Source organism: Ostrea edulis, chromosome 8 (assembly GCF_947568905.1).
Source record: "Ostrea edulis chromosome 8, xbOstEdul1.1, whole genome shotgun sequence".
NCBI classification, from domain to species: Eukaryota; Metazoa; Mollusca; class Bivalvia; order Ostreida; family Ostreidae; genus Ostrea; species Ostrea edulis.
Genome location: NC_079171.1, coordinates 31,158,731 through 31,186,430, shown reverse-complemented (window position 1 = coordinate 31,186,430; position 27,700 = coordinate 31,158,731). Strand labels below are relative to the sequence as shown.

The 27,700-nt window shown below is 35.1% G+C and overlaps 2 protein-coding genes across 4 annotated transcripts; both read right to left on the bottom strand.

Moving 5' to 3' along the window:
* On the bottom strand, positions 1-19,851 carry LOC130049549 (uncharacterized). Of its 3 annotated transcripts, XR_008798092.1 has the most exons (7): positions 19,736-19,848; positions 17,689-17,809; positions 15,900-16,027; positions 11,873-11,972; positions 2,460-3,184; positions 1,544-1,643; positions 1-248 (listed from the first exon to the last, which is right to left on the bottom strand). XR_008798092.1 is itself a non-coding variant. In XM_056147361.1 (5 exons), the coding sequence occupies exons 1-5, from the start codon at positions 19,845-19,847 to the stop codon at positions 9,389-9,391; spliced, it is 702 nt and encodes a 233-aa protein (XP_056003336.1). In that variant the 5' UTR covers positions 19,848-19,851; the 3' UTR covers positions 9,355-9,388. The 3 variants fall into 3 exon arrangements, 2 of the variants coding, with proteins under 2 accessions (XP_056003336.1, XP_056003337.1); XM_056147361.1 differs by lacking the exons at positions 1-248; positions 1,544-1,643; positions 2,460-3,184 and adding an exon at positions 9,355-9,629 and having other exon boundaries at positions 19,736-19,851; XM_056147362.1 differs by lacking the exons at positions 1-248; positions 1,544-1,643; positions 2,460-3,184 and adding an exon at positions 9,355-9,629 and having other exon boundaries at positions 19,742-19,848.
* Positions 19,852-22,087: 2,236 nt separating this feature from the next.
* On the bottom strand, positions 22,088-23,090 carry LOC130049547 (zinc finger protein 235-like). Its single transcript, XM_056147355.1, has one exon. It carries the CDS (start codon positions 23,000-23,002, stop codon positions 22,106-22,108), a length of 897 nt encoding a protein of 298 aa, XP_056003330.1. The 5' UTR covers positions 23,003-23,090; the 3' UTR covers positions 22,088-22,105.
* Positions 23,091-27,700: the final 4,610 nt, after the last annotated feature.

Sequence of the window (27,700 nt, the reverse complement as noted above, 5' to 3'; positions counted from 1 at the left end):
GCTGTTTGGTACCATAATTTTATTAAATCCATAAATCCATCATTCTCGTGAGAGTCGCACTGGCCACGCCCCGCCTACGTCTGTCAGAGTAAAGAGTGTTGATGTCCATACTGCAGCTTTGACCGACAGATGCCGGAAGTATATCTCCACCAACGTCCTCCATCACTGTTTTCAAAGTGGTATACTCAGGTGCACCACATCTTTCTTTGAAGAGTCGCAAAATCCGGCGTATGACTTCGTTGACCGCACTTCAACAAAATTCACTGATTAGTCTAATGTTGTATAGAGCAATATCGATAATACTACAACGTTTGAGTGTTTTGAATCTTTCTGACGACAAGAATCGATTGATCAACTTTGCTTAGATGTTGGTAAACTTTTTTTTATCAAAACGTCTTAAACTATTTCAACTAAAACTGGTTGGTTGAATGTTTGAATCAGACAAGACGTTTATATGAATAGTCGTTAACACAAGTATAAACATTCCTGTTAGGAGCCAACAATATACAAGTTATACACCACACCATGCAGACCCCCTCCCATTCTGTTCCTATGCGGTGTAGGTAGTTTATGACATAGCGCGCCTAGACACAAACTGATGGCGGTAAACAAACTAGCTTCAACACCTTGGAAATGTGTAATCAGCAATTGGTAAGTAGAAGTCCAATACTGTCGTGTTTAGTTGCTTCATGATTATTTAAAAAATAAAAATATTGGTAATTTTCTTCTGTATTTCAAAGATATTGTGGAAAATTGTTCATTTTGAAGCCTCGTAGAAACATTGACCACTGACCACTGTTCGTTTTCTTCACCTTTCATAAGAGAACAATGTTATTTTCATAATGCTTGATTTGGACATGTATTAGTTATGTTCCAATATAGTTCTTAAATACGAACACAGTACCACAAAGGCTGTGGAAATGACAAATGTGGCTGTAATTATCACCAATACGTAATGTTGTTTAGAACTAGTCGCGGTAGCTCAGTGGTAATGCGTTCGCTTCGAATCCAGTAAGTCCTGAGTTCAATCCGCATTCGTGTCTTGGCCGCTTAGGTAGTGATTACTCCTTGGACAAAAGATAGGCATTTAGAATGGCATGGTGGGTCTTTGAGATATGACCTTAAATACGGAAGTCCCATGCCGTAACATGGATAGGTGTGTTGAAATACCACTGCTACGGCCCCGGGCGCTAAGAATGGGTCTAAATCTCTGGTACATCACTTACAACTAGTGACGTCTAAATATGAGCGATAAAACTGTCAAACAATCAACCAACCAACCATGTTGTTAACCTCTCTGGATCAAGGGTAAAATGAATAGCTTTTATTTTTGTTTGTTTTACGCATCTTCCAAAAACAAACTAACGACCGTTTCTTCCATGTTCAAATAATCCAACTTTCCGATTACCCATAAATCTTCACAAGACAGCTGTCCAATTCGCTTATATCATTTAAAGAAAAGTAGATTAATCCAATACTTTGCTTGAATCAAATTTATGTTATGGAAATGGCGGGAAAATATATCTTACATTCCATTACTTACTTGCAACGACTCTCCTTTCCACGGCCCATATATTGGACTGCGCGCTGGTATTCTTCATAGAATTTTATATCATTCAAGCAGGGAACAGGGATATTCAGGGCTGAAGTAAATGATTGAAACAGTTAAAGGATATCACCTTGGAGTAGATGAAAGGTAATGATAACGAACAGTGATTAATCTCATAACTCCTATAAGCAATACAAAATGGAGAGTTGGGCAAACACGGACCCCTGGATATACCAAAGGTGAGATCAGGTGCCTAGGAGGAGTAAGCACCTCACATGATACCTGGCCCCCTTATTTAGTCATTTTATTCAGACGATAAAAGGTGAAGGTAACAAACAGTGATAAATATCATAACTTGATCAGGAAAACGACGTAATCCGTTATCAAAATTAGTAAACAATATACAAAATTAAGCATGTTTTCATTGGCATTTCGTGTGAATGTATTTTGTCCAAATCATTGTAATGGAATGAAGAATTTTACGTAGTTTAAACATATAATCTTGAACCTAGGGATATAGTACGATTTTACCGTCTGCATTTCGGCACAATTTAATGGAAAATGTTTTAGAGATCTCCATCATTTTGTTCAGGAAACCTGTCTCACATTCTATCGTATTCACTTTTTCGTGGTGAAATATATGAAACGGTGAAATATATTAGACATTATGCATCAAAAATTGAAATTAATATGCAAGGAAAAAATAATAAAATCTGATACTAGTTTGATAACAATTGCTCGTTTTATCCACTGTAAAGCGTATACGTAATTAGATTGGGAATTAATTGTTGGAAATAGAAGTTTGGTGTAGAGATAGGGTGAGAGTATTTTTTATAATCCATACGTTTTTTCTTATAAATTCGATTTTGAACCACACGAAAGAATTGTGTCAAAAAAGGTTGACACATACCCGCATGTCCGTGTGAAGTTGTTTGCACACTCACATCTGAGTTGAAGAGCGTTTTATAATCCAATACATTCACGTTCTGCGTCATATAAGTATAGAACGTCTGAGAACATGTCACTGAATGAAAAATGTATTTGATAAAATTACATTTGATTAAGTGTATGTTATATAAGACGTTGCAAATATCACTGGAATTTAATGCTCAATTAAATTTGCAGATAAAATCACACATAATTCAATGTTAAATATCAAGTTTATTAAAGATACAATTTAATCAATATTCATGTTTCAAGTCTAATGAACATTTTAAGTTGCTAAACTTCATGTTTCAAGTTAATGGAAAGTAAATGCCATAAAATTATGTTTCCTGAAAATTGCATCGTGCATGGTTGTGTTGAAATGTACTGCATACTCCAAATGCCATTCATTTGGTCGGCATATAGTAGAAATTACAGAAGTAAAAATTATCAATTGATCTCAAGAACATATATGTCGTATTTCTCTTTCCTTTAGGTTTACAATCATAATTTGTGTACAAAATATTAGCCTGACTATTTTTATCAGCATTTTAACTGCTGCAACATGAAAATATAATCTTAATCAACCGTTTCCTTAAAGTGACTAAAATCAGATCTTTTGATCCGCTCACGTAGATCTGCGTCAGTGGATCTGATTTTAATCATATTGCCTTTTTCTCTCGTAGACATCATGACGTTGTCCCCCATCTTCTGCAATTAAACAATCAATATATATCCGGTGTACATATTGCTGGTCAGCAGAAAAAAGAAAGGCACTCTTAAACAACACGACAAACCATATTAATGTGACAACCACGATTTCGAACACAACTGTTTTAACTTGTTTTGCTTTCCACTTCAGTTAACGATGATAAAAGCACAAAAATACTATTTCTATCAGGAAGGTTCCTGCAAGGAACTTAATTAATGAAACTCACAGATTCCCTTAGTGAATGAAAGGTGACGAAAACAAATAGCAATCGATTAATAACTCACACAAGGAATACAAAATAAAGAGGGCAAACACGGACCCCTGGATAAACCAGAGGTGACATCGGGTGCCTAGGAGGAGTAAACATACCCTTTGGACTGGTCACACCCACCGTGAGCCTTGTATCTTGATTAGGCAAACGGAGCAATCCGTACTCAAACTCAGTGTGTAATATAATGACATGGTAAAAGTATGCTCTTGTCGTACATTTGCATAGTTCTGTTCCTCTGTAGAATTAACAACAGTGGTATCAATATCGAAGTTGTGAATGTTTTAGGTTAGTGGAAATGTTTGTTGTAATCTTGTTTTATTAATCAAAATCCTTTAGTGATACACCTTGTCCGTATGTACGCGTTCTTTACTTCTAGGATAATATTAATACTTCGTGAGTACACTGCAATGGTAATATACAATTATATACATGTCTATATAAGATGGTGAGCATTTTGTAATACACCTAAAGTTATAAATAGATATCCTCGTAACTTCAGGTGTATTACAAACTATGTACCCTTATGATGAAAAACATTTAAGTTAAGAAAACGACATTCACCTATAATTACTTTCCATTGCTACTGTCTCAGTAACTCCCTTGACAAGATGCGCAGTGGTTGCTTTGTACAAGATGGTTGTGATGATCACAAACCCTAACGCTTAAACAGGAGCCATGCCGTTGATACACACTCTGTAGTGTGGTGGTATGGTAGGTACATGCGTCGCATCAATATTCTTGTATGCACCTTCTACCAAAATTAATTCGTTAATTACGCTCGTTTGTAAAGTCAGTTTGTATGTAAGGTGAAGATAATGAACAGTGATCAATCTCATAACTCCTATAAGCAATACAAAATAGATAGTTGGGCAAACACCGACCCCTGGACACACCAGAGGTGGGATCAGGTGTCTAGGAGGAGTAAGCATTCCCTGTTGAACGGTCACACCCGCCGTGAGCCCTATATCCTGTTATCCGCAGTCAAAATCAGTGTGCCAAGAACGGCTTAACAATCGGTATGAAACACGTCAGACAGCATTTAACACGGCCATGAACTGTTCAAATTGTAGAAAATCATCTTGCACCTGCTTAATAGTAAATGTCACTACAGTTTGTAAATTAATCCTTAATTGTGTATGTCAAAATGACACAGGATCATCACCTTTATGAAATGCAGCTTAAATCGTTGAATTAATTCACTTAATGGGATGTCATCTCTCATTCTACGAAATTTCACTGAAAACAATCACCATGGGAGTACGATTCAGAAAATTCCCATTCCTTATTTCAAAGTTGTTAAGAAAATGCCCTTCAGATTAAAGAACGAAGTTTTAAAACCCTCACAAATAGAATTATAAATGTTTAAATCGGGTACGACATGGACACGATTGGATCTTTAAAAAATTCAAATTTTATCTGTCCATGTTTAGAATGCTTAAGTAAGGTATTTCTAATGGTCAGCAAATATTTGAATGTCAGTTCTCGAGGCACATGGGAGATACAGAGCTCACAATTTTTTATATGTAAAGAAGGATCGTGCCATGTTTTTGTTTACATAGGTTAAATATACTAGTAAAAGTTCGTTTAAAGCAGATATTTCAATTTACAAATTTATTCGGAACACAATCAAATAGTTTCTAGTGTTTGGCGCATCTCATTTTGTTTTAAACATGCTATTTTCTATTAAGTAATCTATATGTTAACCAAAATATGGCACACGCCTTGTGTACATAACAAAAAATTGCAAGTGCTCTATCTCACTTGTAACTCAAAAACTGATGTTCCATAGTATCACGAGTACTACTTTTATAGTCTCATTTCTTACAGATTTAGGTTAGAAGCTGTTTGTTACTCATACGCTTTTTTATCATTATTTTATCTGTTGACCTATACTCAGAGAAATTTATGATCGCCAAATTTACTTTCACCACAATAGATTGGCATTCATTGAATAATCAGTTGTATCGACCATATATCACTTGTTTGAACTGATCATTTTTAGTGAACAAGTGTATACTATACGAAAGATTTGACAAGTTCTTTTGGGGTTCTCTTCTTAACTAAAACTATCAAAATACTAATCATTATAATGAAAAGACGACGAGGAGGAAGGGTGATCAATCTCATAACTCCCATAAGGAATACAAACGCATGGAAATAGCACAGGTGCGACCAGAAGCACAGGAAGAACAAGCATCCCCTGTCGAACGGCCACCCGCCGTGAGCACCGTATTCCAATCATGTAAACAGAGTAATCCTCAGTCAAAATAAGTGCATAAAGAACGGCTTAACAAGCGGTATGAAACACGCCATATAGCAATTGAACCAAAGACAGGCTGTATTGACAAACTAGATTGATATAACGACCATAGAATTTGCGAAATACAATGCAAAACGAGACGACAGAACCCCCTGTACTGATAAGTAGACACAATTATTTCTTAGTTATATCAAGTAAATATGCAAATATTTGAATAAAACATGGTGTTATATAGTACTAATTGTTCTTCGCTGATCTATTTAATGAAATGATTGACTGTTTTACATCAAAGCTTAGTTTTCCCAAATACTGTGAATGTGTACGTTGTAAATAGGAGAAGACTTTATTCGGCATAAAGGTTTCTTGTCTCCAGAAAATGTGTATCAACCCTGCATGATGACCATTTGGACAAGGCCTCCATAATATAATTTCATTATGAATTTTTTTTAGAAAATTATATGTCATAGTGTTAAATCGAAAGCAAACTAGCATGGCGCCGCGCCATGCCCTTTTTAATTTCACCATGCCGTTTTTCTCTATAATTTTAAAAAAAATATTTGTGAATATGAAGAATTGTTCTTTTTTTTTTTCATAAGGTTGATTGAAAAGTTTAAAATCAAGGCAGCAGGTATTAACTTTTAAAGAGGCTAAATGATTATTTTATTACTATCATAGTATGATACAATGAAAGTGTCCCGAAATTGTCTTACCGCGACGAAAAGTGCCCTTTTGAACATATGATACATGTATGTGTGCCCTTTCTAGATCCTAGATTTAGTACTAAATGATATACTGTGATCAAAGAAATGTCATGACCCTAAATACAAGTAATTTAGATCAGTTCAAGGTTACACAGAAGTATCAGATTCTGAAGTCTCAAATTGTAACATTCTAAGACAAAATTTGTATCAGAGGTGCATCAAGAGGTCTTACTTGGCAAAAAAGCTGCTCATGGCCAAGAGGTATGTCATAATCATATGTTCATGTTGTTTGTAGAGGGTCAAGGTCACATGACCCAAACGTTAGATAGTGTTTAGACTGAGACATTTTAATTCTTGTATTTAGGTCATATTTTTCTTTATTCAACTTAAAGGTTACTCATGACCAAAGGTGATACAACCATAAACATATTTCATTTCGAAAACATTCAACTATTAAGCTATTTTGAAATAATCCTTTTCCGTGCTTGCCCAACAGGAATATTAGTCTTATTAGGACAGTCAACATTTATAAGGGACAACGAAAATAAGTTAGATCGTTTAAGAAACTGTTGTACAACTGTTACAAGTGATATATACTGTCCATTCTTTATTATAGACAGTGTTATGTGCCACACTTAGACCTCTGCAAAAAAGTCAGCTTTGTAGAGACAGTTCTATATTTTCATCAAACTACTAAAAACTCCGGCTCAGTTTAACTGTCTAATTGCTATCAGGAAGGAGAAATCCCTGTCCAGTTTTACATGGTTTCATAGACATTTTGCTGTTAAAACATTGCCTCTTGGCAAAGGTATTGCAAAGAGCAAATCCAATTCTTTTCCCCTACCCTTGAAAGAGAGAAACATATATAATGTATTGCATCTGTTGGTCGGTAGATCGGTCGTCGGTCTGTAGACAAAATCGTGTTCGAACAATACCTAAATAACTCTATACTTTACAGTTAACAAACTTGTACAATGATTGTCCCTAGATAGTAGATAACCCCAATTGATTTACAGTCACAAAGGCAAGGGTAAAACTGGACATAGTAAGATATTGTCTACTCAAATCAACTATTGCTCTTGTCAATTGAATAGGTACGCTCATCAATTCAATTAATACACAAAATGATTGAATAATGCGCTCATCGATTCAAATGATGACAGCAATGAAAGGTGAAGATAACGAACAGTGATCAATCTCATAACTCCTATAAGCAATACAAAATAGATAGTTGGGCAAGCACGGACCGCTGGACACACCAGAGGTGGGATCAGGTGACTAGGAGGAGTAAGCATCCCCTGTCGACCGGTCACATCCGCCGTAAGCCCCATATCCTGTTCAGGTAAACGGAGTTATCCGCAGTCAAAATCAGTGTGCCAAGAACGGCAAATACTTGATTGATGCCCCCAACATGAATTTAATTTATGATAATAATTGATTTGATCTAATTTTGAGCTGAGTATAATTGATATGAAAATCTCTTGAATTCAATTGAAAATATCTTTAACTATTTACAACGATTTTTAAAGGAATTAATGAGCACATCAATTCTATGAAAGAGAACAACAATTCATTAAGGAGATCATTCATTCAGTCGTGGATATGTTGAATCGAAGATATATCTAATTAGTTGCTTTCAATAAATGAAGTATTCCACGTATCAATTGAAATATGATAGAAAGCAATAGTCCAATAATTGCACTTATCAATTCAATTGAATATGATAATAATTCGAAACTTGCGTGCAGTAGTTAGATTGATGCGTGCAATCATTAAATTATTGCTCCCTTTAATTGAATTGTGGTGTGATACAATTTGATCAAATGTTGATACCATCTATTCATTTGAAGAGAGCAACAAATCTGTTATAGTGCGCATCAATTCAGCAGAATAATCAATGTTATCAACAACGCAGTCAATGTACTCAGTTATTCAGAATACTAAATGAATTGTTGCGCGCATCAAATGAATTCATGGTGTCTTCAAATAATCAAATGTATTTTCAATTATCTGAGTTTATGTTACGTTACGTTGCTCTTTGGATTGAATACCTTGTTGAAATCTGTTTATCATCAATTACCGGTAGAGATGTGTATTTTTGTTCAGACTGATAAAGCATTAGGTCCAATCTCTCTCTCTCTCTCTCTCTCTCTCTCTCTCTCTCTCTCTTTTTTTTTTTTCTCTCTCTCTTTCTCTCATATTCTAATTCAAGAATTGTTCTTTTGAGAAATGATTCAAATAATTAAGTTTCTGGTGTGTGGCCTCTACCAATGTATGAAAATATTGATTTTCAGGTAATATGGGAAGTTTATACACTTTTGGTTGAGTTTCCAGTGTGTGTTCACAAGAGTCATGTGACTTGCTGTAGTCAGTATCACGTGAGAATTATATTTGTAGAGATTAATTGTCCGTATTTCAAATATCATAACAATATAGAGACGTCCCATCCATTGTACGTTAAAATACATCAACATGACGAATAACATCGTGTTTTGAATTCCACGTGTAAAGTCTGATGTGGTGAGTTTCGGCATTATGTACGTTGCACGTGTGTTTGTGTGTGTGTATGTGTGTGTGTGTTTACAGGAACATCAATATTATATGGCTCTCTATGTGTATATTGTGTATTGTGTCTGATTACTCAATTGCGATTGGTTTAAACAATTATTTACTTCCCCGACATCATAACCCTGTCACGTCTTTATATCTTTGCATATTTGTTAAATGATTGTAATAATGACAGTTTTTCACCAATGCTTAGTTTTTCCAAATGCTGATGATGCCTATTTTAATAACATTTGCCCCTGCACTATACAAAGTTAACGTAAAATCAACACAGACCGTATGCCTCATGTATAGGAGTCAAGAAAAATGACATTGTAATTTAATTATTATACATTTGCCATGGTAACAACTTAGTATAAAAGACATCTTGAATTGAAATTTTATGCTGTTTGGTAGCATGATTTTATTATGACATCCATAAATTCACCATGCGTTTGATAGTCGCACTGGCCACGCCCCGCCTGCGTCTGTCGGGGGTGAGGGTGCTGACATCAATACTACAACTTGGATCCTCAATATCAGGAAGAAAAAAGGAAAGCAGATCTCTTCCAAAGTCCTCCATCACGGTTTTCAGACTGGTATACTCCGCGTCGCCACACTTGTCTTTGAAGAGTCGCAAAACCCGCCGTATTTGTTCTTTGGCCAAACTTCAATAAAACTCACTGATTAGTTTAATGCAATATCGGTAATACTACAACCACGACTGAGCAATGACGTAGGTGAGTATTTTGAGTCTCTTTGACGATCATTGTCCGAAACCCACGCTCGTTCTCATGAATAATTATTGAGGCAATTTGATTGGGCGTTCATGGTACACTCTGAGCGACTTTGTCCAATCAACAAGACGCTTTCAGCCCAATTTAGGTTAATGATTGTGATAGGTAAGTTAAGTTAATGATACCTTTAAAAACAAAAGAGTTCTATTTCTATAACGATTACTTTGGTTGGACGATATTTTTAAATATATATTCATGAAAACGAGCGAGTAGGAATGAATGGACCCACGGGTGATGGAGAGAGGAACGAAGCGTATTCAACCATGGGTGTCCGACGCTGTTTGACGACCAAAATTATCTCGATTTATGAAGAGAAACATAGAAAGACCCTTCTAGCATAGCTGGATAGTTCGGCAAACCTTATTTTTTGTCGAACAAGTTTTAAACTATATTTCAACTAAACTGATGTAATAATTGTCTCATCCCAGGTCAGAACTATGAACATTTGCTTAAGGTAGTTCCGTCCTCATATGACTTATCAATATTAATGGTTAAATGTGGAAAAACTTTATTAATTTCCACTCAATATAGTTTAATTAAATTAATAACCAAAGAAAATGTATACGTTACCACCTTTTTAAAGATGTCAGGCATACAAAAACAGAAGTATACATCAACATCAGAAAATCACACATTTTCGTTAAACAGAATAATAAAATTAGATAAAAACTTGTTGAAATGACAAAACTTAGATATCAACAGTTTTAAAAAAACAACTGCTAATTCATAAATATGTATAGATTAATAGTGCATATTAGGGAAACCAATGTATAACAGACATCCAGTAGAGGAAATTCAAGCATAGGAGTTATTGCCCTTGACAACATTTTTAAAATCATAAATAATTGATTATCTATGGAAAATATAAACTTTTTCAGTATTATTAGTTTACCAGATATTTTATTATATTCAGTGAATAACATTCCTCAGAAAGATATATTTCTATCATGTGCAAAGTTTAATTTATTAAGATTTTTGCAAAAACCTATGACATCACATGAGGATCGATCGACCTTAAACATTTCAAAAATGTACAATCAGTGTTGTGTTTGGTTGTTTCATCATTCTTTCGAAATAAAAAAAAATGATAACCTTTTCCACTTTTGTCTGCATTTTATATACATTGCGGGAAATTATTCACTTTGAAACGTAATAGAAACATTGATATGAGAACAATATTATTTTCACCGACATTATGTGACAGGCACCATTTAATGTATTCAATGTAAGGTGTAGAAAACGAACAGTGATCAATCTCATAACTCCTATAAGGAATACAAAATAGAGAGTTGGGCAAACACGGACCCCTGGACATACCAGAGATGGGATCAGGTGCCTAGGAGGAGTAGCCATTATCCGTTTGCCTAACTCTATTTTGTATTCCTTAAGGGAGTTGAGATGATCACCGTTCGTTATCTTCACCTTTCACCCCTGTAAATTTATTAATACTTGATTCAGTTTTAAAAACTAAATTAATGACGCTTTATCGGGGCATGTATTAGTTATGTATCAATACAGTAGAACAAAGGCTATGAAAGAGACATCTGTGGATGTAATTCTCACCAATACGTAATGTAATATAAATGTTCTTAAGAACTGGTCGCAGTGGCTCAGTAGTAACCAGGAGGTCGTGAGTTCGAGACACGCTTTTGCCATTACCGTGTCAAACTTAAGTGATTGCTCCTTTGCCAAACGTTCGGCGTTTAGAAGTGATAATCACGAGTATCTGGATGATTATGACAACAACAACAACAAAAAACGCAGGTCTAGGTCCCTTGCCTCGGCGGACATAGGCATGTTGATGAAGTCTGAACTTGAGTGAAAGTTCTGGACGGGACGCAAAACAGACAACCAACCAACCATGTTAACCTGTCAGGGTCAAGGGTCAAATGAACGGGCTTTTTTAAGCCCCTTTAAAAAAAACAACTACGACTACTTGTCGCCAATATATCCTTAGTGCTTATAGTGCAAACAAAACAATTTTCTGATTATCCAAAAGTCTTTGGAAGTGTATGATTTGCTTGTCATCTATAGAAAATTAGACACATCAAAACGTGGCTTGCAAAGATGATTTGGAAATGACGGAGAAATATATTTTACATCCCATTACTTACTTGCAACGGCTTTCTTTTCCAGAGCCCACATAATCGATCACGCTCATGTATGCTTTAGGGAATTCTTTATCATTCAAGCAGGGAACAAGAGAGTCCAAAGCTGAAGTAAATAATGTTTCAAAAAAGGCAATGTTATTTTCACCGACATTATGTGACAGGCACCATTTAAGGTATTCAATGTAAGGTGAAAATAACGAGAAGTGATCAATCTTATAACTCCTATAAGAAATACAAAATAGAGAGTTGAGCAAACACGGACCCCTGGATATACCAGTATATACCAGAGGTGGGATCAGGTGCCTAGGAGGAGTAAGCATTCCCTATCGACCAGTTACACCCGGTGTAAGCCATATATCTTGATCAGGAAAACGTAGTAATTCGTAGGCGAAATCAGTGTGCCAGAACGGGCAAACAATCGGTATGAAACACGTCAGTCAGAATTGGACCCAATGATAGGTTGTATTGGCAAACCAAACCATTATAACGACCGACCATTAGAATTTGCGAAATGCTGACAAGTGAAAATAACCAACATTCATCAATATCGTAAATTCTAGGATTTCATTATCAAAGACCTTAAGCATTGAAAAACCACGATATTTCTATATCAAAACGACGTGTGGTATTTGTAACGCTATCCTCATAACCTCGTAGATGAGGCATTTTATAAACTCTTCTCGCTTTCTGTTTTACCTCAATCTTCATGTTAAAGGACACATCGCATGTTTTTAAACTTTTTAATTTTTTCAGCAAAATTAATTCATTTCATGCCTAAAACTACTTTACATGTGTTTTAAATGAAACAGTTCGCGTAGTTTTCGAGTTTGAAAGCGATGAAATTCAAATCTTGCAATATTTCTTCGATATTTTACGCGCCATTATCTTTGACGTCATATGCGACCTCGAGCGAGAAGATTTGAAAACAGTTGTTAGCCATTTCATAAACAGATTAGATTTAATTGACAAACAAACAATTATCACATTAACAGCTTGTAAATAACACTGCAATAGGGTGTTTTGTGCCGTTTAAGGGTGTACTTGCTGTCAGTTGAGAGGATTTGAACTGTGTTTTTTTTTCCAAATTTCGAAGGTATGAGGTACTAGACGTGAATATTTCTTGTCAGCACAACGACTTTGCCATAAAAAAAACCCAGTAGAATTTGTCCCTGTACTTTTTCAAACAAGCACTTGGACAAAGACGTAGATAAACTGCGAGAAAATGGTTCTATCGAAGTTACACACCGTTACATATAGGCCTACGGCATATGCATTCCGTTCTGCTCTCAAATTCAATACACACTCGCACCAATTGACCTTCACCTTCATAAAGGCAGAACTTTGCTAGCAGTGTCTACCAACTGGTAGTTTTAAAAAAGAAATTTAAAGATAAAAGATAATTGAACTGTCAGTTATAAATAATAAAATATAATATTTCCCAACTTTGAATTGAATTATACTGCTTTCATTTTTTTTTTAGGAACGGGAAGATCTACGCGTTTACAACAACAGCACGGCGCGCTCCCACTTCCTAAGTAACAACGTGTAGATAACAAAAAATAATAATTAATAATATTGCTTGAATAAAATAACTTAAAAGTATTGTGATTGTCACAGTAAGTTTGATCATTTTTTTTTTTTTTTTCGAAATGCATCCGTGACAGTAGGCCTAGTTGTCAATGATACATAATCGTATCATAATTTAGGCCTATCTAACTTCTCCCAAGATAAATTTAATAATAATTGCACTGTTTATTTTAGAAAAGCAACAACGCTAATTACAGTTGTTTACAGAAATGGCATTACCAAATTGTGTTTACACAGTGATCCCATGTAAACATTATTTACTCGCAAATTTATGCAGATTTCATATTGTTTCCTCGCTACATTTGGGTCGCTATTTGTATGCACTGGTGGCTAAAAGATATAAGACGCGGGGAATTTGTCAGCATCGAAATAAATGTTATCCATGATAAATAAATTAGGCCCCTAAAACCCGAGTTTTTAAAAATATCTAACACTACTTTTACAACAAGTTGATCGACGAAGGTCGCATATGACGTCACTGTACCACGTGACTACCTATCTAATTAACTAGGCTTTTTGAAATCGGGGCTTCGATTTAAGTCCGTATTGTGGCTAATTATCGCAATACTTCAGCGAACGAACTATTACAATTAATTTCTATAAGCATAAGGAAGACAAAATGCATATAATTTTGTATACTTTGAAAACACGAGATGTGTCCTTTAAAGTCTTATTTTTATATTTCTGTAAAGTCATTGAAGTATATTGGGGAGATGTGTACGTTGTATAATGATAGTGAGGTCAGCGAGCCAGCAGTACTGCGAGCTTTAATGACTAAAACGCGCAAAATAGTCCGAGATAAATCCAAATCTTTAACAAGGAAAAAAATGACGCCAATCCCAGAAATCCTTGGTCGAAAATGGATGACATCTCGCAAAGTCACACCTTGGAATATGATTGTGGACTTACGTGGATTATTGTCCTAATATTGTGGTCTCCTAGTTCGAACATTCAGTGCACCATTAGGCGTAATGTTTAACAAAGTGCAATGTTTATGAAAGGCAGGGTAATCTGATAAGTGACGTCATGTCTACGTTTTGACATACTTCATGATAAGACTGGCAGTGGCGGATCTAAATACTTGTTATTTCAATTTGTAAAAGTCATGCTACCGGGATGATATACATAAACATTAGGCATATATAAAATGGCATCGAATACAAATTGTGTGAAAGGTGAAGATATGAACAGTAATGAATCTCATAACTCTCATAAGCAATTAAAACAGAGAGTTGGGAAAATACGGACCCCTGGACACACCAAAGGTGGGATCAGGTATCTAGGAGGAGTAAGCATCCCCTGTCGACCGGTCACACCCGCCGTGAGCTCTATATCTTGATCAGGTAAACGAAGTAATCGATTACAAACCACAAATCTGATTAAAATGCCACACTCTCAATGAAAATTTATTATTCTAACAAGAACAAAAAGATGCTAACTTGTTAAACTATGTGAGGGTGCACAGGAACTGAATTTAAGCTATTTAAGAAATTACAAAAAATTGATGGAATTCGGCCGAATCGAAATATTTTTTTTTTTTTTTTTTTTACATCTTTGTTTTGTTTTCCTTTAGTGTCCAAAATTAAGTACTATTTCATTGGCACGTCCGGTAATGCAAACCACGATCACACCCCCATAATAACCAACCATGCCACTTACTATTAATGACTGAAAAATCATTAATTAGCTCTAATTCTAATCGGAGGAGCTTAAATGTATTCAATAATTATATGTGAATGCTGAAATATTTCATCATTGTGTTACAAGTAGAATTACCTATTGTTCTAATTTTCTCCTCTGAAACGTGCCATAGCTACAAGGGGATTGTTATATGAATTTCATTTTTTTAAAATTAAATAAGTGCGCAAGGGGGGGGGGTGTCCGTGCATACATGTATAATAGTGTTGAATCTATCGATTTATTTGAAATTCTCATTATATTGAAATTCGTTTTATGTTCAAAGGCAGTGTTGTCCACACAGTCTTACAAACTTGGAAAGGTTTGCAACAAGACTTGGGCATTTTTATCACATGATTAGTAACGTGGACATATATTGAAAGTAGAAATAAGGAAAGTAGAAGCAGTCGAAAGCATACAGTTAAGAACATTTCGCGCGTCAAAGATTAAGCAAGTCACAGAAAAGGCAAAAGAAATAAGATGTACAGTGTATATACAATAATGTAGTATAAAAATATTTCAATCACATTCATGTATGATATGTTTTCATGATTTGATATGAAACCCTGGGAGAAAACTAAAATGTGTTGTTTCTGCTGTCTAATTTCATTCATGTACTGAGTATTTGGTAAATAGATAAATTATTGTTTAAATTGAACTTGATCAAAACATGAACATTACAAAGTATATACACACGTGTAGCTGCGCTCGCTCAAACGATAGCACCGTCAACATATTACATTTTCATAAATGTTGGAATATTTACCTTCCGTATTGCGGCACAGTTTGATGGATATATTATTAAAATTTCTGATAACATTGATTGGTTGAAAACTTGGCTCGCAAACTTCGTACGTTGTGAGTCCATAACAAATACCGCCGGTGATGAAATAGCTGAATTATTCGGGAAAAACAAAACATTTTATCAAAATCTAAAGCAATACATAAGTGATATAAATGACAGGTCCTACTAAACAGAGTACTTTAGAGTACGCTAGTAAAATTTCATATTTTAATGCAATTTAACTGCTGTTTGTAGGTGTTCTTATTTTACTTTAACCTTATAAATATATATCTGGAATATATTGTGTTTGTTTTCATTATATCTTTTTAAAAAATACTTTGAATTACAGTTTACCGTTTGATCCCGATCAAATTTAACTACATGTGTATATATTTACATAAAGTACCAGCGCATTACATTTAATTTGATTGGACGACACATACTTGTACAAGTTGATGGGACGACACATACTCGGGTGGCAGGGGACAGTTTCTTTGGTTTTGAAACATGTGGATAAGGGGTATACACCAAAGTCAGATTATGACAGACTAATGAAAAATCATACTTCCATTTTATGTCAATACTTGTATTTCATATTAGTGTAGTTAATAAATTATGACCCTAAATTACATGTAATCTATAAATACTGGTGCTGGTGCACAAAACATGCTCTGAGCAGATTCCCCTTTTTTGCTTTGATTTTCCCTCATTTGGGCTAATCCGCACCACCCCCTCACCATCACAGTACCAAACATGGGGATTTAGACACTGTGCACAATCAAGAACCCTATCTGCCCTTCTCAAAAATCTACCTCTCATATGGGGCCATCCACCTTCCCTCACAGCTACAGACCTTTTGCTAGACCCTGCATGTTTTCTCCGGAATTTCTTCAGCAACTGACCACGTGTCTTAGTTTCGTATTTGCACCCACCTATATGCTAGGAATCATGGTGACAACTACATGTTGTTTATCAACATTTTTATGAAGCACTCAGCTGCATTTGACATGCATCCTAAAATTATTGTATACATTTTTACACATGTGATATCACTTCAAATATGGGGTATTTCCATTTTTCGAAAAAGTTGACCGGGCCTATAGTGCGAAACTATGGCACGCCAAATTCACAAAAATGAGCTAAACATAGTTTCACAGTTGATAAACTAGGTTTATCGACTGTAAACTATAGTTTACGAACTGTAAACTATAGTTAACGATTCGTTAACTATAGTTTTCATCCGTAAAACTATATTTAACGGTTGTAAACTATAGTTTACAAATGCTAATCCAAGTTTATCTGTCTTTAAATAAACGTTAACAATAGATTTTGGTGATAAATACAGATTCACATTTGTAAACTATAATTTACATTCGTTAACTCTAGTTCACAATTGTTAATCCTAGTTTCACAAATTGTGATACTATATTTATCAGATAAATTTAATAATAGTTTAGACTTGTAAACCGTAGTTTACAATCGAGAAACCGTATTTATCAGATAAACTGTGTTTTGCAATCGCTAATGATTGTTTTCATTGTTAATTATAGTTTACGCTTGTAAAACATAGATTATCTGTTAACTATGGTTTACAGCTGTGAAATATAGATTAACGTCGTTAACTATAGTTTACGGTCCGTAAACTATAGTTTACAGTCGATAAACCTAGTTTATCAACTGTGAAACTATGTTTAGCTCATTTTTGTGAATTTGGCGTGCCATACGAAACTGTCCCCTGTTACCTTGTACAATTTGATGGGACGACACATACTCACAGACTGTTCCGAAGAAGTCGCCCGGGAAATGCAAACTCCCATCGGCGTTGGTGGATGGTTTTATACTGAATCCAGCCATGCAGCCCTCGTACATCTTAAAACATGGTCTATTTTCCTCTGTAATTGAACAAACGATCTTTCGATTTGTCTTTTCATTATGATGATATTCTAAAAACTGAAAAATCCTATCATGCAACGGTGGTCAAGCAATAATATATAACAGTCATGCTTTTGTAATTAGCCACGTTTTTCTAAAAAAAAAAAAAAAAAAAGGAAGACTTTTTTATGCTTGAAAGGTAATCAAGTCATCATGTTACGATTAAAGTACAGTAAAGTTTGTTTTGAACTTGACCTTTTACCTCATGATGTTGGTGTCAGAAATATTTTTATATTTTTAAGTAGTTCTAGATTCTAGCGTTTTCTTATTTCACAAGTATATATCACTTAAGAAATAATAGAAATAAATATGAAAGTCCTATGTTCAAAACTTTTCAACTTAAGGCAGCACCTGTGAAAACTGGCTAGAATAGGTCCTCAGTACGCCTTGCTTCTCGTAAGAGGCATCTACATGGGGCGGTACTTCGGATGAAACCACAAAAAAGAGGTCGCGTGTCACAGCATTTGTGGCATGATAAAGATCATTCCCTGCTCAAAGACGGTAAGCGCTGTTTTCCGCCACACTCAACATTTTTTCAGTTATCTGGTAGCGCCCAGTCTTTATTAGTGGAAGAGAGAACCCAGATATAATGTACCTGGGAAGAGACTGCCGACCTTCCGAAAGTAAACTGGAAAACTTTTTCACTTACCGACGCGAGCGGGATTGGAACCCGCGCCGACCAGAGGTGGGAGGCCGTGCGATTTTGAGTGCGATGCTCTAACCACTCGGCCACGGAGGCCCTTACTTGCCGAGAATATACCTAAATTTTCAATAATAAAAAGCCAGCCAACCAACCTCATGTAATGGGATAGGTTTCTTGCAAAATCTTCATTTAATTAAACTTTGTGCATGATAGAAAATATTTTGGAGGAATTCTATTCACTGCGTATAATTAAACAATTGATAAACTACCTGATGATGAAAATGTTTTTATTTTTATACCTATGCTCCGCCAATGCAATGCATTTTATCTAGAAGGAAGAAGTGAAGATAACAGTGATCAATCACAATTAAGACTAGGGCAAACACGGAACCCTAGACATACCAGTGGTAAATGGAGTAATCCGTAGGTAAAACCAGTGTGCAAAGAACGGCCTACCAATTACTATGAAACACTCCAGATCGCGTTTCACCCAATAACAAGTTGTATTGCAAGACAAGTTAGATCGTTATAACGACCATAAAATTTGCAAATGAATATGTAGATGTCTGCATATGGTTTTCATTTAGTCCTAAAGATTAGTTAAGAATTTGACTTACAAGAAGACATTCAGAGATATCTTCAGGGTGCATTACGAATTTTTATTCGTATCGCTTACATCTTGCAACATGTGAACGTAATTCAAAAAACAAGACTTTTTAAATCTACCCACCAGTTGCGGTAGCTCAGTGATAGATTGTTTGCTTTGTAACCGGGAGATCATGAGTTCGATTCAGGACCGTATCAGGGCGTGTCAAACCTGAGAAGCAAACACAGGTAGTTATTGCGCCTTCGCCAAAACGCTCGGCATTTAGAATCACGGGTCTTTCTGGGTCATAACATTAATAACGGAGTTCCTGTGTAGCGTTGGCAGTCGCCACTGCTATGGTCCTCAGCCCAAATCATAGGTTTAAATTTGTCTGAATTCACCTACAGCTGGTGACGTCTCAATGTGTAAAAAAAAAAAATGAACAGGGTACGTAAAACACAAGTAAATGGAAATTCGTATTGTTTACATCTTTCATGAATAAACTTGAGTATGAAAGGTGAAGATAACGAACAGTGATCAATCTCATAAATCCTATAAGCAATACAGAATAGGTAGTTGGGCAAACACGGACCCCTGGATACACCAGAGGTGGGATCAAGTGCCTAGTAAAAAATTTAAATTAATTTAAAAACATACCCTCACCCTCTGGTAATGACGTCTGATTATCTCCCCTGACAAGACGCGCAGTGGTACCGCTACACAAGATGGCTATGATGATCACAAACTCTAACGCTGAAACAGGAGTCATGTCGTTGATAGTATGGTAGTTTGTACATATACATAAATATATCAAACCAATTATCTTATATACACCAGCTATTAAAATTAATTCGGCATTTATGCTCATCTGTAGAGCCATTATTCTGTACTTAACACCAACATAATTGCTCAAATTGTGGCAAATTGTCCCTCATTCGTTTAATGGCAATACTTAGTACATATTGAAGATTATTTGTGAATTTTGATTATTAATGAGGAGTTCAATTATACAGAGCAAACGTACTTGAATGAAACATTTTAGAGGATAACGCTAATGCTCTGGCGGGGTAGTTAATTCTGTTCCTCGAAATGCGCATATGGTGCATCAAAATTGGTACCGTATAAGTTTTACATTATGACCCCTGGGTCGAGGCCTCTGCTGGTGGACTGTTAGTCTCCGAGGGTCTCTACAGCCCAGTAGCTAAGTACTTCGTTACTAGCTTGAAAATACGGATGTATATTTAATTGCTGTTATAAAATTTAGAAATTCATTTCAAAATTTAAGAATTATCTCCCTCACGCACAGCTCTTATCCTTAAACGAATTTGACTCCACTTTTTTGGCACACTGTTTTTGCGTATAATAGCTCTAAAACTTCATTGTTATTTCCGATTTCAAACATTTCGGTTGAGCATCACTGAAGAGACATAATTTGTCGAAATGCGCATCTGGTGCATCAAAATTGGTACCGTATAAGTTTTACATATAGAAGAATAATTACGTAAGTTATTATCACTACGTGTATTGTCGATCAGCCCATTAGACGAACAGGACGCGTCCTTCTTTAATCCGCAGAATAGATCTTGATTGAAAAGATCAGGTGCCTAGAGGGAGTAAGCATCCCCTTTTGGCCGATCACATCTGCCGTGAGCCCTGTGTCTTGATCAGCTGGTAAACGTAGTAATCCGTAGTCATATTAAGCGTACCAAGAATAGTCTAACAATTGGTTAGAAACACGTCAGGCAGCATCTGACCCAAAGATAGGTTATATTGCCTAAATGGATCGCTATAACGACCGTAGAATTTCCAATATGCTGACTTCAAACGACTGTTGAAATCCCTGGATCATCAACGTGTTTGTCGGTAGATTGTCTCAGTTTAAAGACTCCTCATACGCAGAAAATTTCTTGCGTATCGAATCAGTTGAGAGAATAAACACCATATGCAAGTGATAATTGAATATTGCTACATAAATATGGAAGTTGACGATGGTGAAGCAGAAATCATCCCATTTGTCATAAAGTTGAGTTTAAATAAAATATCTAAGTACGAAGGAAATATCGAGGACTCTGTGGTGTCTTTTATTTCGACTTCACTCGGATATATATCAAATCGACATATGAATGAAAATGATTATTGTTAATAGAGAAAAACGTGGTCGATATATCTGAATGTCGAGTGGAAAGTCACAGCAAGATATTTTTTATTCGCATGTAGCTTTTGAATAATTTCTGCCTCATAAAATAAAAAAGGTCAGGTAACAAAGATCCACATTTCGTGCCCATGGAAATTCCAAACTTCCAATAGGCTGTTGTAAGACCTGATTACCAAAGGCTACCAATAAATTGTCTATGAGGAAGTCCAGCATATTTTTTTATTTCACCTTCAGTGTACTTATGCATGGAATCAAAGTGGTGTTCAACAAAATATTGTTTTTCGGTGATTGATCACAAGATCTACGAATATTTCCATTTTCTTGAAGAATGAACTGTCTATGAGATAAAAAAAATCGTCTTTAATTTATCGTGAGGAATGATCGTGTAAACTGTTAAAAAGTGGTACGTTTTGATACTGTTGATATGAGAAATGTTTTTCGATTTCAAATTTACTAAACATATTCAGAATTCTTTAGAATTCACATTTCATTTATACCACGTAGAAGTAAAACTCAATAAACACTTGCCTGATGGGGAAAGTGATTATCTAGATAAGTAGGAAATGTAATCATTATAATAATTGTGTTAAGCTTGATAAATATCAAATATTAGAACGTAAAGTCCAACTTCATATATTGCTGTTTTCTTTACCAAATCGTCAGATTATAGCGAAGGCCCATTCTAGTAGATCGTACTGTATCACCATTTGACAGAGAGAGATAATTAGAGTCACTGGTTGACAGGCTCATTAGAGTCTAAAGTATTTCGGATAACTAAGTTTTTCATTAGGACAAGTTATCAAACTTCGAGTTTACTTGCCCAAAGGCCAAGTAAGAGAAGAAAAGTTAGTGTGTATCTCTCATAACCCATTTTATTGGAGAAAATCAAATTTATAAGCTTTATCGTCAGTATGTGTCCTCATGTGTGACTTTACGTGTCCCGTCTGAATGAACGCCTTCCCACAGACATCACATTTATAAGGTTTGTCACCAGTATGTATCCTCAAGTGTTTCTGTAAGGTTCCTTTCTCATAAAATGCCTTCCCACAGACATCACACTTATAAGGTTTCTCGCCAGTATGGGTCCTTTTGTGTATCTGTAAATACCCTGTCCTACTGTATGCATTACCGCAAACATCACATTTATAAGGTTTATCACTTGTATGTGTTCTTGTGTGTTTCTGCAAGTCTCCTGCATGATTGAATGCCTTCCAACAGACATCACATTTGTAAGGTTTATCACCAGTATGTGTCCTTATGTGTGTCTGTAATGTTCCTGTCTGACTAAATGCCTTCCCACAGAAATCGCATTCATAAGGTTTCTCACCATTATGCGTCCTCGTATGTATCTGTAAAGTTCCTGCCTGACTGAATGTCTTCCCACAGACATCACATTTATAAGGTTTATCACCAGTATGTGTTCTCATGTGTCTCCGTAATGATCCTGTCTGACTAAATGCCTTTTCACAAATACTGCATTTGTTATCATAACGTTTAGTGTGTGTCCTCATGTGTGTATGTAATGCCCCTGTCTGTTTGAAAGAATTCCCACAAACATCACATTTATAAGGTTTATCACCAGTATGTGTCCTAATGTGTTTCTGTAAGGTTCCTTTCTCAACAAATGCCTTTCCACAGACTTCACATTTATAAGGCCTATCACCAGTGTGAGTCCTCATGTGTATATGCAATCCTCCTGCCTGACTGAATGTCTTCCCACAGACATCGCATTTAAAAGGTCTATTACCAGTATATAAGTATCGTAGCATATTAATATTAGGAATATAAACTTTGCGTTTTTATCGTTTTAGTTTATATAAACATGTAGTTAAAATATAGATGCAGCTATACATCAAATCCCGGTATATTATATGTATATATATGCAAATATACATAAAATCCAGGTATGTTATTATACGTATGTATTTTGTAAACTTCTTTTTATGACGAACATTTAGATGCAACGTCGCAGTTTGTATGTATGCAGGCCTGCTGCATACTATTATATTTAATATATGTAAGCTTGTTGGATGTATGCGATTTGTGATTTTGCATCTATTCTGTATTTTCATTATTTAATCAAATCTATATGTTATGTAATTAAGTATACCACTTCTTATGGTTGGTATTTTATCTGTCATACAATTTTATCATAAGTACTAACTCACCACTTACTACATTATACATCTTCAGTTTTATACACATAATACATACTATCGAATAAGAATTATGGAGCCATGTCGTGCTACGAGCTGGATCCAGTTACAGAAACATGGTACAGGGTCTGAGGTGTAGCACCTGACGACGACCTCAAAATTCTTGCCTGATGACGATCTCAAAATTGTTGTCTGGCATAATTTTATAATTTATGATTAACAAAGTAATAACTAGTGGCACTCTATTATCAAAATTTTCTTTGGCGACCCTACCCTAATTCTTTTCTGTATATATTTTAGTTATTTCACATGTATATACATACCTACATCCATATTACTATCACCTGTTACTAATATTAATAATTATGTAATAGTTATGGTATATTTATTTCGGTGTATCTTGAATTGGACGAAGGACGGAGACTCGTGCGATTACTAATTATTACCTTCTATTAGAATCCAAATAAATAACAAATATTTTAAATATTTAATTTTATATTTACTTATTATATTTTTTTAAATTTTAATATACTTAAGGAATAAATTAAATAAAAATCATTATTAAAATTAATATATAAATAAAAATTATAATTTATTTCATTAATTTTTACTTTTTATTTAGTTTTTATAAATATAAGTTACTTCTTTATTTCATTATAATTTATTACATACGACCATCACATGTATGTGTCCGGCCATCAAAAGACAATACCGCAGTCATCAGACGTGTTGGTACACAATGGTCCTTATTTATTTATATTTATTTATTTTTAAACCATGGGACAACCCATACGTCCCATACGGAGCATATGGAATGTTACTACAACACACTTCAACTTCACTATGTTGGTGCATTTGGGAGGTGTTGGAGGGTGAGGCTGGATCGCAATGAGATGGATAGTATTATGGCAGATAATACAGTCACCAATCGGTTAACGATATATAGTTAACCAATCCTACGAATATCAAACAAACAACATAGTACCAGAACTACTAACCCCCACCATCTAGTTATTAGATATGAGATATAATCAATATACAATGAATGAATGGTGAAGATAACGAACAGTGAACATCTTAAATAAAACATTTGGAGCACTGGTCGCCCTAAACAAATTGTTCTGTAAAATAATTATGTCTTTTACGTTTTTATCGTTTCCCCTTTCTAGCAACTGGAACCTTCCTTCATGTTTAGTAATACAGCAACACCAATGAAATTAAAATTGCCTTTGACCTCGTCCGCCAAAAGGTCAGAGAACCATCACCTTTATAACAGGTGGCTGAAATTGTTGACTTAATTTACTTTCTTCCTCGCAATGAAATTTCGTTGTCAAGCAAATACTCGTGGAAATACCGTTCAAGATATTTCCAGAGGATATCTTAAAGTTAAGAAAATACCCACCAGATTAAAGTAAAGATTTCAGAAAGCAGTTTGTATGCCATTTAGATCGAAAAGATTCAAATCCATAGGTCACCAATTACATGTGATTTATCCATAAGGACTCAAGCTCAGACTGCCAAATGCGGTCGATTCACTCACAGAAAACCAAAAATGCTAAATGACAATCTTTGATATTCCCGATGACATTTTGATAATTGTAATTTTGAGGTAGAATTCTGACTGCTAATATCTGAAGTTAGAGTCCTAGATTTTCAATCAATATCTGTACATCCATATCGGTGCTACGCCTTTCACAGAAAGATATGCTTGGAATAAAAATAAACCAGTATTTAAAAATCTTAAACTTGTTTAATGATATTATATGTACTGGATATTCTTTATTTTATGCGAGTACTTATTATCGCGAAGTAACTCGTGTACGTCAAATCGCAAGAAAATAAATTCACTAGAATTCTGTTGATCAAATGTTTTTCCATGTGTAATCGCAATAGAAAAATAAACGCGAGAATGTTTTGCGAGTGATGTTTCTCGCGAAATTACGCGATAATTTCCTCGCATATATTTAGGAATTTACAGTACTATTTTAATAAGTCTTTTTTTTCTTACAGGTTTTGGTTTAAAGTTACCTGTTACTCGTACGCTATCCTATCATTGTTTTTACCTGTTGGAGAATTCAAAGACCACCAGATTTACTCAGATAACCACAATAGATAGAAAGACATCAAAAAGCTGTGTCACTAATTTGAATTGAACATATTTTATTGCGTAAGGGCATAGTATGCATAAGATTCGAACACACGTTGAATTGGATTTCTCACACTAACTACGTTTGCCAATATACTCAATCCTATGATGAAAAGGTAAAAATAGCAAACAGTGATCAATCTCAAAACCCCCATGACTGGCGTTATGAGAAAAGAGCCCTTATCTTTTGGCGTCACAATTTATAGAAAACTACGTCAAAGTCGCTGAATTGAAAACGTCGAAATCGGGACAACGTGAAAATTAAACAAAACAAAACTTACCTTTGGTGGTTGTATTTGCTTATATTCTGGGTGTATTAATTATATGAATAATAAGATAACAGTCCCAATGTATCATGTATATATCTCCGAAAGGATTTCAGGTTAGATATTAGACTTCACACGCTTCAACAGACATTAAAATCACCCCATCATATGAGACTGCTGTATCTCAGTTTGAATTGGATTATTCGCATGACTTTTTTTTTATCTTAAAAATATTTTCCAATTTTGCTAAAAATCTATTGTAACATAACGAAATATATTTTTTTTTTATTTTGAAACCTAAAGTCATGGGTATGAAATTGTATGTAGATATATAACTGTTTCTGCACCTTGATATCTGAACACACAGTTTACTGTGGAAATGTAAACTTCACTAGAGAGAATATCAGGTATTTTTGCGCCGTGCGATGGACTATTCCTTGTGCCCAACCAATGGCATCAGGTTCATTAAACCTTTGAATTCATTCCTAAAATTCATACACACACCCATCATTCTAGACAAAAGAGCCCCTCTAGTTCACATCACGAAGAAAGATTCACCTTTTGCAGGCATGCATGGGGGGGGGGGGCAAAACAGTACAATCACTACCTTATTGTTAAAGACGATAAGATCGACGTTGATGGTTCGAATTGCCCTATCGCGGTTTTATTTATGGTACAATGTACATCGTATGGATGTCATATCCACTCGTGATAGTTGTGCCGGTTATATTATACGTACGTTCCCTGTATCTAATAGATAAATGCATTTTACAAATACAATATTGAAATCTACATATTTAGTATTGGGTAAAACGTTTTTATCAGGTCAAATAAAATGCACTTCCTTCAGTTATGCCTTCCTTTTTTATTGCATTTTGGTCGGACCGTTTAGAGAATTCATCTGTCTTACCACACAAAACGTCTAGCAGATACTGGATTCTTGTACATATATTGGTAAATCTCAATGGAAATAGTTTTTTGCTATATTTAGTCCGCCTGTTTTATTTGTGTCTAACTAATAATCGAACAGAAATGATATATAGTTTACATTTGGGACAGACAATGATTCTCTTTCAAACCTGGTAAGAACAGCAGAAGAGTGACAAATCGTTCTTCTGGTGAGGCTGGAGTACACCGGTTTGTTTCAGAGAAGTCGTTGACAAACTCTTCTTTTGATGAGACTGGAGTATACCGGTTTGTTTCCGTTTGGGTATTTCGAAGTACCAGCATTTTTCATGTCAGTGCAGTAAGTACCGGTGTCTGACAAAAAGCTAATTATATAGTGTCGAGACTCAGCTGTTGATATTCTGCAGGAGACTACCGCATGTTTTAGTTAAATGATAGATAACTATATATATTCTGTATTTGATTAAATATAAAATTGGTTTGAGCAGTGAACTTATATCATTATCAATTAAATTCATAAGACAAAGAGACATGTACTGTCAGGTAAGATGGCTTGTAAAAGACCCAGTCAAAGATGTATCGTGTTTCGCTCTGACTAAGGAATGAATTCTCGCCGACGAGCACTGTCACTGAACAAGTCATTTACTATCTAACCTTAAATGTATTCGTTCATTATGTATATTTGTGTTGAAAGTGAGTTCTAAACACCTGTACAAAATAATTGCGTAAATGTGAACTTAATCTGGAATGGTAAAATTTATTCTTTGTCATTTCCATGCAAATCCACTAGAGTTCGTGTCGTTGGAAATTGAAATGTTTCTATATGGTGTTCCTTTTATCCCCATATTACAAGTTCAAACATTTGTGTTTTAAATGAATATATGACACCATTCCATATCGTGTCGCTTATAGGTGTTATGATATTGATCCCTGTTCATTATCTTCACCTTTTCCATAAAGAATACAAAATGAAGAGTTGGGCAAACACGAACC